Source organism: Crocodylus siamensis, chromosome 4, assembly GCF_052110815.1.
Source record: "Crocodylus siamensis isolate JL-2025a chromosome 4, ASM5211081v1, whole genome shotgun sequence".
In the NCBI taxonomy this organism is placed as follows: Eukaryota; Metazoa; Chordata; order Crocodylia; family Crocodylidae; genus Crocodylus; species Crocodylus siamensis.
In genome coordinates this window covers 142,039,115-142,051,338 of record NC_143398.1, presented here as the reverse complement: position 1 = coordinate 142,051,338, position 12,224 = coordinate 142,039,115, and the positions used below count along the sequence as shown (strand labels likewise).

General features: G+C 53.0%; 2 protein-coding genes across 4 annotated transcripts in view; one reads left to right on the top strand and one right to left on the bottom strand.

The window, feature by feature from the left end:
• LOC149866627 (alpha-2-macroglobulin-like protein 1) overlaps window positions 1-3,367 on the bottom strand; it is a 49,663-nt gene extending 46,296 nt beyond the window's left edge. Inside the window, 2 exon segments of the mRNA XM_090041627.1 lie at window positions 2,416-2,649; window positions 3,242-3,367. Of these exon segments, the coding sequence (XP_089897753.1) occupies window positions 2,416-2,649; window positions 3,242-3,309 (302 nt within the window). The 5' untranslated portion in view covers window positions 3,310-3,367.
• Window positions 3,368-4,877: 1,510 nt separating this feature from the next.
• Window positions 4,878-12,224, top strand: part of LOC149866626 (alpha-2-macroglobulin-like protein 1) — a 43,898-nt gene continuing 36,551 nt past the window's right edge. For all 3 annotated transcript variants that reach the window (XR_016441933.1, XR_016441934.1, XM_090043964.1), the window contains exons 1-5: window positions 4,878-5,178; window positions 5,945-6,131; window positions 6,867-7,029; window positions 9,241-9,293; window positions 9,598-9,618. Coding sequence is in view for 1 of the 3 variants with exons in the window: in XM_090043964.1 (XP_089900090.1) it covers window positions 5,105-5,178; window positions 5,945-6,131; window positions 6,867-7,029; window positions 9,241-9,293; window positions 9,598-9,618 (498 nt within the window). In the remaining 2 variants the exon portion in view is untranslated. The remainder of the gene's footprint in view (window positions 5,179-5,944; window positions 6,132-6,866; window positions 7,030-9,240; window positions 9,294-9,597; window positions 9,619-12,224) is intronic.

Sequence of the window (12,224 nt, the reverse complement as noted above, 5' to 3'; positions counted from 1 at the left end):
CTGCTGCTCTCCACCCGACCCACAGCCCATGCCTGTTCTCCTGCATGCCTCACCTGCACAACCCATGCCTGTGCTTGCTAGTATGTGACTGAACTCTGTATGGTGGTACCCGGACGGGTGTGTACCCAGACACCAGGTGTGTGTGCATGTGTGTATGTGGGTGGGGGTGGGGAGTTGGAGGCCCCTGTTTCTTCATTCCAAGGGCTGATTGCTTTGGGACTTTCCATGGTCTCTGACTCAGAAAGGCACCAGCAGCTGCATATAGAGATGTGTACAGGGTGGAACCATCAGGGCAGGGTTGGCTGCAAGAGTGCAGCACAGAAGGCAGGGAACAATTAACAGACTAATTCACTTCACATAGAGCATGGAATTGATAGCCATTCCCTTCTGGTAAGTGCCAGTTGTGCAATAGTTCTCTGCCTCCCCCACCCAGGAATACACAGGTGCTTACTATTACAGGCACAACCACCCACTACAAGCATGGAGCCCCAAAGCCTCCCTCCCCATTGCAAGTATCTGGCTACCCCTCCCCCACCCCAAATGAGCCAGAGACCCCACACTGAGGGTCCCCTAGCAGGAAAGACAAACTGACAGGGAGGCTTTCTGATTCCCCACCCCTGCAGAGTATACTCTAGGTAAGCAATACCTCTTTAAGAAGCAGACTTCTGGTTGTATCCCAGAGCAACACCATTGCCCTGCATGGGTTGGTGGGGGATGAGAAGTGGCATAGTTTGGGACACCTGGAGGACTGACAAGACACTAAGCAGGGACTGCACTGTGTCTACACGTAACACTGAACTGGTTCATGAAGGACCAACTCAAAATAGTACTTGATTTTCCTGGTGTGCTTTTGAAGTGTTCCAAGAAGTTTAAAATGGTCTAAAGGGGTGTGTACATCTAGGCTCTTGGGGTGCCTATACACATGATGATTTTCACCATTTAAAGCATTTTAGAACCATAACGTAATACACATGGGTGATTAGAACATTTAAAAAATGGTGGAAGCCACCTTAATTAAACCCCATTGTATATGTTTTAAATGTAAGGTGAAGTGTAGTAGCATGTCTCAGCCTACCTAGTTCACCACTATTACACATGTATTGAACTGGGGCTTTCCAGCGGCCTCAGGCTGCATTGTGCAGCATCTGGCACCCCGTGCCTCCTACTCTACAGAAATACTGTAAGGCACAAAACTATTACATTTTAAGATGCCATACCTAAAGCATGTCAAGCAAAGCACAAATGTTACAGCACGTTTGGAAATGCCTGCCTTGCATGTATACAGGCACCCTTGGAGTTTAAAGTGTGTTTAGGCTGTTACAAGCATTACTTATCTCCATGCCCTGAGAACAGTGCATTTAAACAACCTTTTACCAGCTGCAGGTCACTGCTTGCCACCCAGCCACCATCATAGACAGCTGATCACTACCCCCACCTCCCAACTGGCATGCTTCCAACAGAGGCATAACATGACCATCAGCTAGGGGACTAGCAGAGCAGCCACTGGACGTAAATGCCCTCTAATGTCCCCTCCTACTAGGGCTGCCAACTCTGTTTAATCTATTATGGGAGGTTTCATTACATGACATAATTAAATTAGTGAATCATTACATCAGGAAGGCAAATGCACTTTACTATTACATTTTTAAAACCCACTGGACTACTGTATAAATCAGATTCAACATTTTAATATTTATTTTCATGAATGTGCTATCATTTATCTCCCAGGTGACTCTCAGCAGTCTCCTGGAGATTTATATCTAATTCCTGGAGACTCCAGGGCAATCCTGCAGGGTTGGCAACCCTACCTCCTACTGCTGTTACTGCTTACCACTATTGCTGAGTTTTGCTAATTGCTCTAAGTTCAGCAGAAAGTCAGGAGCTGTAGTAGGAGGGGCTCCTGGTCACATTGACACTTCCCCCAGAGAAGCAGTATCTCTGTACATGGAGGTGAGAGAGGGGGGCATAAGGGTGGAGGGGCCTCCAATTCTGGGCACTATAGACTGGATCAGACCAGCACGGGCTGGATCCAATCTCTTCACAGGCTATAGGTTGCTTACCCCTGCTCTAAAACTCATGAGGACAGATTAGCAGGATTTCATTTTATATCTATCAGCCAGACACAAAGCCCTGCAGTAATATGAATTGTGTAAATGCCCAGGGAGAAAAGGGCTGGGGTCTTCTACCTGGAATTAAGAATGATTTAAAGTCCTAAAATGCAACCATGGAGTAAGTCTTGGCTCAGGCAATGGACATGTTTTCCAACCTGTTTGACTGCATGAGGTTCTGCAAGGAGATGTTGGGTAGGGATTGCACCTGTGTGGACAGAGCACGCTGCAGGGACTGCCACATGCAGTAGCACAGAGTACAAACAATACACCCAGGGCAGGAAGGGCTGCTAGGTTCATGTTGGACCTGAAGGTGAGAGTGCTGTCTACTGCAGCAGCCACAGCTCCAGGGTTCACCTGAAAGCTGATTCACTCAAAGATGCCTGGCTTCTCCATGTCTTTCTCCACCAGGGTGTGATTCTGGATTTTCATCTCCGGGGTGATTGCCAGGCAGACAGTCTTGGGGAGAGAGCTGAGGTGGATGCAGAACTTCTCTTGGCTGGGATGGTGAATGATGGCTGGAATCACTACCACATACTGCCTAGGAGAAAAGAGAAGATCGGGATGGGGTGTTCAGGGTCTGTGGTGCAGGGGCAGGTCAGCGGGTATCTCTCTCCACTGCTCTCTTGAAGAAAGAGAGTATGGACTACCAAAGAGCTCTAGACCATGAGTGGAGGGGCCTGTGATGCAATCTGCATCGCACCGCAGGAGGAGGCAACATTCCCTGGGAGGGGTCAGGGCACTGCACACCACCAAGGAGCAGACTTGTCCCATTCCTAGGAGATGGGCAGGGCCAGCCTAGGCCAGCGCTGGAGTGAGAATGCTATACCTGGGGGGAAAATCCCTGGGGCTGCAGATTGAATTTCACCCCCCTCCACAGGAGATGAACCCAGCCGAAACCTGTGTATCTCTGCCCTGTCCCCCAGCACCAGAAAATATCAGGGGGTCTTTTCTGCAAGGATACTAGACACCCACAGCCACAGCTAGAGTCAGTGGGAACTTCAGGTGCTGAGTATCTTGGACAGTGAGGACCCCAGAGCTTAATTGCTATGATTCTGGGCACTACAGCCCTTTCTCCCCTCAGTGACCCACCCACTCACTTAGACCCCTCAAAAAGAAGCAAAGAGTCTTACGGGTTGAGAGTCTCTGGAGCTGCGATTGGGAGCAGAGCCGGGGCCCACAGCAGCATCACTATCCCCATTGCTTGAACTGGAACAGATACCTAGCTAGATCCACGCCTGAATCCCGAACATCCAGCTGAGTTCTAAACAGTCCTTCAGAGACTCCAGAGTCCAAAGGGTGTATTCAATATGGGACATCAGGACCTCATCTCCCCTAGGCTAATGACACAGCCAATATTTACCTGTCTCCACCAGTTGCTGGGTAAAGGCCACATGGTTACCCCTGCCCCACCCCTAACCCTGCCCGTTACTGGGTAAAGGCAGGTCCCCTGCCCCCATTTGGGATTGGGCCTGTGACCACCGCACCCCAGCATGTGTGAAATGGCTCTATGGCTGAGCTGTGGGGCCCAGGAGCTGTAACACAGATGAAGCAGGAACTGCAAGAGGAATCAGCTTGTAGTGCCTTTGCTAGGGCCCATTGCTGCACTATCCCAGCTGTGCGCCGGCCTGTTGTCAGCCCCATCACAGTGTGTTGGCATCTCATGCAGCCATTATCCATTTACCTGCCTGACAACCCGCCCCTCGCACAATACAGAAGAGCTGTCTTCAGAAACATCCACTCACGACCTATTCTGCTCGTCACCTGTCATCCTTCTATGCTGCTTTCAGTGGTGCTTCATTTCATGTCCAATGCATGTGTCCAGGACTGCACCAGTACTGCTCCACCCTACCCTTCCCTCTCACCTCCACTGCAGGGCCCTGCCACAGGCCTTACTCTAAGGACACAAAGGCCAAGAGGAGTGGCTCCATGCCATTTGCTTCTTCCTCATAAAAGCAGTTTCCCAGATTCACTCGAATAGCAGACTAGGTGTGGTATGTGTATAAGATGGTATACCGCACCCCCTCTCCCAACTCACAATCTCATATAATAGCTCCCCCCCACCTTCCCCACTAACCTTTACACCAAATAAATATGCTGGGGAAATGCATCACAGGTCAGTGACTATGCCACTAATGTTTGTCTCCCGGTATTGTTTTATACAAACTCAGGCAATACTGAAGTTCAAACTTGAACTAGTGAGAGAGGCAGCTATCAGCCCTTTGCTCCTATTATAGAAATCTTCCCCTTGGCTTCCTGTCTGTCTCTGGCCACTCTGCTATTCACCCCTGAAACCAAGTGGAAACAGAAAAGAAAACAATGATGTGGTAAAATGTCCTCTTTCCTTCCAGTTGGGATGATGGAGCACTAGCAGAGCTGTGTGAGGAGCCCAGGACTGGGATAGCACGGAGATCTGCTGGGCAGGGCTGTCTCATTAATGCAAGAAGCCTCCCCTTTCATATTTTCAGTTTTCATTTCCTCTCATCTGGCCCTTAGATTTTTTTCACTAAGAATGAAAAACTGCATGGAACAAACTGAACCCTGGACTAAATCCATAGAAGGCAGCAAAGCCCCAGGGATAAATTTTCCTTCCTGCATTTCTAACGAAGTCATGATAAAAGTCCTCTCAGTATGAAGTCCTTTTCCAGACATGAAGCTCTCTCAATAACAACACACGGGCGCTGTTGGTGTTGGCTGCTGCCTTGGAGGGGGATCCAAGGAGGCAATGAGAGAGCAGATACCTTCCCACAGAAGCAGTCACAAGCCCTTTGAAGCAAGTGACTCTGACATTGGGGAGGGGAGATACTGTCCAGCTTCATCCACCCGCCCACATCCCTGTGGCAGCCATACACAGCCAGATTGTTACCTTTTGGCTTAAAGTCAAAGATCCAGACGCAGGCGCCCGACAGACGGAAGAAGAGGAGCAGGGGCAGGAGAGAAGGAGGGGTAACCAGCAGGAACTCCTCCCTGGGGACCAGGTCGGCCTGCACGCAGATATGCTGAGTGTGGCTATCCAGTGGAGCTGTGTCCTCCTCCTCCTGCCTTGCACAGCTGAAGCATCCACGACATTGTAAGAACCCAGGTTGCTCCCTGTCTGCAGGTTGGTCGGTGGGCAGTCTTTCAGGGCTGGAGCAAGGGCGACTGCCTGCTATGAAGCTCCTGGGACAATGGGGGAGGAGGGGGAGAAGACAGGGGAGGTGGGAAAGGGGTCTCCATGGGGAAAGCAACCTCCCCTGATGCTTTTCAGTCCCCATTGCCCTTGCAGCTCTGTCTGCTGCCCCAGTGCTGGGAAGCCTTTGGCCGCCAGCATGGGATCCGAGTCAGAACTCATCCTGCCAAGAATCTGTGTGCATGTTTGAGCTGCCAACAATTCACAGGGTCTGGTGCATTCCAGGGCACAATTATTTCTGAGCAGTCCTTCACCCCCTCCACTAGAGGCACAGACGAAAACTATAAATCCTGAGCTTTTGAAGCCCAAGGAGCCCCTGACAGAGCATGGGGGACAGACACAGACTGTGCTACTCAGCAAGTTACCTGTGGTGTTTGCTGGTCACTCAGAGGTCATGGAGTTTATAAGAGGGACATATTATGCGAGGCAGCAGGTCACAGGGATGCTGTAGGGTCTGGAAAAGGAGATGACTGGTATAACAGTGATGGAAAGGGGAGGCCCAGCCCTGATTCAGGTGTGAGGTTTCCGAGATCATCTTGTTTTCAGTAGATCCAGACTTTGCCACAGTCCAGCTGCTGAGTCCCATGTGGCAGGATGCTGGGCTACCCGGGAATTTAGCCCTGCAGGAAACACATCTCATCACAGCTGGGGCTTGCCTGTCTTGCAGGAACTATGCAGTGGCCATCCCAGCTCAACTCTTCTACCCCTCCTCGGAGACTGTCTGCCTCCAGGTCAACAGAGCCTCAGGGGTCCCTTTCCAGGTGGTGGTCACCCTGCAAACTGAAGCCAGGAATCAGACGCTCATTGTACGGTCTATTTCCCAGCCCAGCTTCTTTGACTGTGCAAGCTTCCAGGTGAGGAGCAGAGACCACATGCTGCTGCTTCTGAGTGGGGCAGATCCTGGCTAGGGTGCCCTGTTGCTGAATGAACATAGGTTGTGCACATGGATAGCTCAGGTTTCCCATGTGCTTGCGCTACTCAGGCACTGAACCTTCCTATGCTTCCCCACAGCTCTACCATACCATCCCAGCTCTGTCCTCCACCCCCTTCCTATCCCAACCCAGGTTCCCTGCATAAACCTGCCAGCCTCCCTTTAGTTCCACCCTACTGCACTTCCACCCTCTCTTTAGCTTTCCTTAGTAAAGATGCTGTAAAAGCATTCAGCATCCTCCAGAATGAGGGGCCTCAGAGGGTGCATTCTCATGAACAGGAACATGCATTCCCCAGGGACAAATAGCAGCAGCACATACCTGTGTTACTGCTACTTGTCCCCTGCATGTGCACTCTGGTGTATGGCAAGTTGCCCCAAGTGGGGTAGGGGAGGTTGGGGTCAGCACCTGGGCTGGCCCCAGCAGCCTTACCTGGGGTCCTGGGGGCCTGCCAGGGATCCAACAGTGGCAATCTGGCAAATGCCTGTATGCGTGGCACATGCAGTTTGTTGTGCCACAGATGGGCTGCAGCACTGAGAACTACACGTGCATGCTCATCTGGATGTGCCCAGAGGGAGCAATGTAAAGCAGTCTTCCACCACCACTGAAGCTTCCAGGGCTGTGCCCATCATGATGGTTGGTTTGTGACTCTGTCTACAGGTCCCTGCCCCTGCCAAGGGCTCAGAGGAAGTGGCCACTGTGGAAGTCACAGGTTTAGGGGCTGGCTCAGCATTTCAGGAAAGACAGAAAGTCCTGGTGAAGCTTGTGGCAAAGAGGACCTTCATCCAGACAGACAAACCTATGTACAAACCTGGACAGACAGGTGAGCATGAGGCAGCAGGGAAATATGTGCTGTGTTCATGCATATGTGTCACTTGTGCTAGCACTCTTCACCTGCATTGTGGTTAAATCCAGGGTCTGGCTCACCCATGAATGCCAGTGTAAGGTACAGCCTGCCCTTCCCAAAACATGCAACTAAGGTCTGGTTTGCAGGCCAGGAGCGCGTTTTGAAAAAACAAACCTCTCACAAAGATGTCTCGCTTTGTTGCTCCAAGGCTATGCCTGCTCTAAGGATATCCCAGACAGCTCCCTCCATGGCTCTGACCCTTGTGCAGCTCCACCAGGGCTAGCAATCATGGGAGTGCTAGCACAGATGGGGCTGGAGAGTCTTTACTGATGTGTCAGGGCTGGTCTGGGTGCCCCATAATGATAACATGATGGATGAGCTATCTACGCCAAGCTCCCCCTCTTGCAGGGGTGCTTCAGGGCCAGGGCTATATTGTGGAATTTCCCCTCAGGCCTCTGTGGAGCTCAGCTATAAAAGGCTCAGAAAAGCATGGCTGGTCATTCCCCAGTGCGGCCCTAGCACATCCCAAATTTCCACGTGCATTTGCTACTAGGAGGATACAGACATTCACTCTAGATGAGGACTGCACTAGCCCTGAGCAGGACCATAAGTGGCCACGTGTACATGAGATGCTGACTATGCAGTAGCATCGCATAACATGAAGAGTGACATAAGCTACTGCGCAATCAGTGTCACTAAGAAGCCATTTGGGGACGCCATTTGGGGGAAGCCATTTGCGTCATTTAGTACTTGTATATGCAAGTGTTAAATGAATGCACAGTAACAACTGTGCAGTCAGCATCTCATAAAGACAAAGTCGGTGAGAACTGGCCAATTGGGTGCAGTTAGTCTTCCCACTGCAAACCCTTAAAGCTTCTGTCATCCTTTCAGTAAAACTGGCTCTGACACCTCTCAAGCAAGCTGGAGGCAAATAGCCATGGTTACTCTGGGCTCTGACTTCTCTTCTCTCAGTCAGGCATATCTGCCTTTTGATATAGAGGTATGCTGATAGAGATTTTGGGGGCCAATACAGATAGCAGATATTTAAGGAGGCATATTGCCCAATACCGATCTGATTTCTGGTACAGCTGCATGCAACTGGTAAGTCTGCTGTGGTGGAAGGCAAGGGAGCAGGGAAGAAGTGTGGGGGGAGCAGACCAACACCCCCTGCAGTGAAGGAGGGAGGGGGCGGGGGCAGGCGTTGCCCAGTCAGGGTGGGGCAGGGCACGGGATGGAGCTGCAGCTCTTCAAGAGCAGGGGAGCTCCCTCTACTGCACACACCCCAGGTGGGCATGTTGGGGGGCCATGTGCCCCCCAGATTTGCTGGGCTCAGGACAGGCAGCAGTGGTGGCACTGGGAGGGGGGCTAGAGGCTGTAGCCCCCCTGTAGCACCACTCCTAGCACAGCTGCTGCCCACCCGGCCCAGACCCGGCTCTTCCCAGTGCGTGGGTGGAGGTGGGAGGTTGAACAGGGGCTGCACTGGGCAGGCAGCGGCAGTGCTCGGAGTAGTGCTATGGGAGGCTTGCAGTGAAATTTGGGGTGGCTGCAGCTCCCTCGATAGCCCCGCTCCCAGAGCCACCTCTGCCCACCCTGAGTGCAGCCCCTGCCAAAAAGAGCCTGGCACAGCCCTGACTCCAGACCACATCTGCAGCTTGCCCTCCCCACCCCGCACAGATCTGGGAGCACCACCCCGCTCCCTGCCCTCCTGCGGTGCACACAGCGGCGGGAACTGCCCCCTTCCTCCCCCCACCAAGCCGCAGCTCTGTTCTGTGCCCCATCCCACACCAGCTGGGTAGTGCCTGCCCCTGCCCCTGTTCCCTCCCACCCTCACTGCAGGGGGAGTTGATCTGCTCCCCCCATGCTTCTTCCCTGCCTCTTCCCCTTCCACCACAACAGACTTATCAGCTTCATACTACTCTCCATGCTGGCAGGTTCTGCTCCTTGCTGCCTGTGTGCTGCACTGTGGCTGCATGCACGCACATTTATCAGCCAAATTATCAGCCACTTCAGGCCAATTCCCGATACAGCCAATTTTCTTTATATCGGTATCAATCCAATATCAGACTGATGTATCAGTGCACCCCTATTTTGATGTGGAGAACTTTTCTTATTTAGACATTAATAACTTGCTATTTGTTTCTTTGATTACATTTCACTCAATGCATCCTCTTTCCTTTTGATCTGCAGTCAAGTCACGTATTGTAACCTTGGACCAGAACTTTATTGCCAGCAATGAACCGGTAAGACCAGAAAGGAAGCGGGGAGAACCTCTGGGGGGAGGCAGATACAGGACCCCAAGTATTAGCGCACTGTGCCACTGAGAGACCAGACTGTGAGCCATAGCTCCAGAGCCTTGTTCAGTTTCAGAGTCTGTACCTCATCAGACAATGTCTGTGGGTCAGAGCTCAACACTGAAGCTGAACCACTGGGTACCAGGGAGATTTCAAGGAGAGTTCACCGACTGTTCAAGTGATCTGGGAATTTGGGGATGGGAACTTATTTCAGAAGCATCTGACCAAGGGCTCTACTATTTCCTTTCTGCAGCATGGCCTGGTGGAGCTGAAGGTAAGATGCCTGACTCTAAAAGGATCTGATGCTCCCCTTTGCTTTGGGGTTTCAGTGGGGAGGGAAGGAAGGAGATAGGGAGGGGGGGAACCCATAATACTAATATGCATCAAGAAAATTCCTGCTTTCCTGGTGTCCCTCCCCTTGTTACCCACAGCCTACCTGCATGAGTCTGAATCCAGGCATCCATACTTGAACTGTGTTGCTGCCTGGTGTGGACCGCTGAATGACAGCCCCTGGGTGGTCAACCATTCCCCAAGTATCATGTGATCTCTTGTCCTTGATCAAGTTGTATGATTTGGAGAGTCACAATCCCCCACACTGGTTAGCAGCTTCCAGCAACTTTCCTTAAAATCTTGTGAATTTGTTTGCTTTTCATATTATAGATAAAATATGGCCCCTGAGAACTTGAGCTAGAGGGGAACCACAGTTAACTGTTAGCAGTACAAAGCTTAGGACACACCATCAAGAGCAATTCTAATTCCATCTAACAGGGACCAACAAAGTGTGTATATCTGCGCACCTACACCCCCGCCCATTGCCAGGAGCCAGTCCCTAACAATGCAGAAACACACAACATCTTCTGAAATCAGTTTGCAAGAGGCAAGGATTTCTCAGGGCAGGGATGGGCAAAATACAGCCTGCAGGCTGGATCTGGCTTGACAGACCATTCTATCCAACCCATGGGGCCCTTAAAAAATTTAGAAAATTAATATCTATCTGCCCCTGGCTGCCTGTCAAAGATGACAGGAGGACCCAGAGGAAGCCATGGCAGGACCATGCAACAGCAAGGCCCACCCCCCTTCCTCCCCCCCCGCTAGAAGCTTCTGCCTAGCAGAGGCTTCTGGCCTAGGATGATGGGGCTGTTCCTGCCTCCCTGCGCTGGAGCAGGAAATTCAGGTAAAAAAAGGGGGGCAGGAAGGACTGCAGGCAATCGCCTCAGTCCTCGGGGCAGGGCTGGCTCCTGCTGAGGCCTGCCATTGTGGCCATGCAGCTGGGAGTCACATGGTCTAGGAGCTGCCAGTGGGTGGACAGGAAAATGGAGAAAAAGGTGGCAGGAGCATGGGGGGAGAATGGAAGCAAGCGGGTATGCGGGACCATGGGGCCAGTGCCAGCAAGGCCCAGAGTGGGCCAGCAGGAGTGCGGGGTGTGAGCTGGCAGGGGTCTATGGAGCTGGACTGGGCTGTGCCAACAGGGAAAGGGGGGAGCTGGCTCAGCTCCACAGAGCCCCTGACGGCCAGGACCCTGCTCCTGCCGTCCTTCTCTGGGCCCCGCTGCGCTGGCACCAGTGCAGGCCCTGTGCTCCCGCATGCCCACTCACTCCCAGTTTCCCCCACCCCAGCCCCACGGTACAGGTGGGGACCAGCACACGCTACCCTAACCCTGTGCACCCCGCACTCACCCGTCCGGGCTGAGCAGTGGCGGCATGGGACAAACTCCTGCTCAGGGTGGGGGGAAAGCAGTCCTCCCCCTCCTGCTGCTGTTGCTTCCTGGTGCAGCTGCTCAGAGTTCATGTGGGGCTGTCCTGCATCTCCACTGCATCACCGCCACCTCTGGGCTGTCCCAAGGGGCATCGACTGCAGCACAGAGCAGACACAGGGCAGTGCAGTGCAGGCTCCAAGTGGCTGCACCAGGAAGTGCCAGCGGTGTGAGGGTGGGTGACTGCTTTTACCCCCGTGCTGAGCAGCAGTTTGTCCCATGCTTCCACTGCTGAGCCTGAGCCCTGCACCAGCTCCAGGCATGCCCATCAGGGTTGAGTAGTAGTCACAGCAGCAGTAGTGGCAGCAGCAGCAGCTGGTCAGAAACTGCTGCTCAGCACGGGGGAAAGCAACCATTCCCCCTTGCCACTGCTGGGCAGTTTTTGGTACAGCTGCCTGGAGTCCGCGCCACACTAGGCTGCTGTGTAGCTCCTTCACCGTCGCCTCTAGGCTGCCCAGCGCAGCAGCGGTAACAGTGCGGAGCAGCTGCAGAGCAGCTCACAGGTGGTGGTGAAGGAGCCGCACCGCAACCTAGCACAGCGTGGGCTCCAAGGGGCCGCACCAAAAACTGCCCAGCAGTGTCAAGGGAGAGGGGCTGCTTTCCCCCACGCCGAGCAGCAGTTTTTGCCCAGCTGCTGCTGCCACTGCTCAGCCCGGAGAAGTGAGCCTGGAGCTGGTGTGGGGCATTCAGTGTCGCAGCTGCACATGCTGGTTCCTGCCGCTACTGCTCCATGCGGCCATGCGGTGCAGGGTGGGTGTGGAGCACACTCAGGCTGCATGCTGTTGGTGGTGGCAGGGAAGCGCCACAGAGCACTCGGGCTCTGGGCTGTTGTGGGGAGGGTGTTGACAGGCTCAGGGGGCATATGTGGGGGGTTCTCATGTACACCCCACATACCCTCAAACCCTCCCCCACACATAGTCACACATCCCACAAATACTGTACCCACACAGACACACACACACTCTCTCACATCCCCACAAACCCCCCATACCCACTCACCCACATCCACACACACACTCACAGCTCCCCACAAACCCCACACCCACCTACCTTTACCCCCAACACCCCTGCACTCCCCATACAATATACAAGAGTAAGACTGCATTTTGAGCTATTATGCAATCACT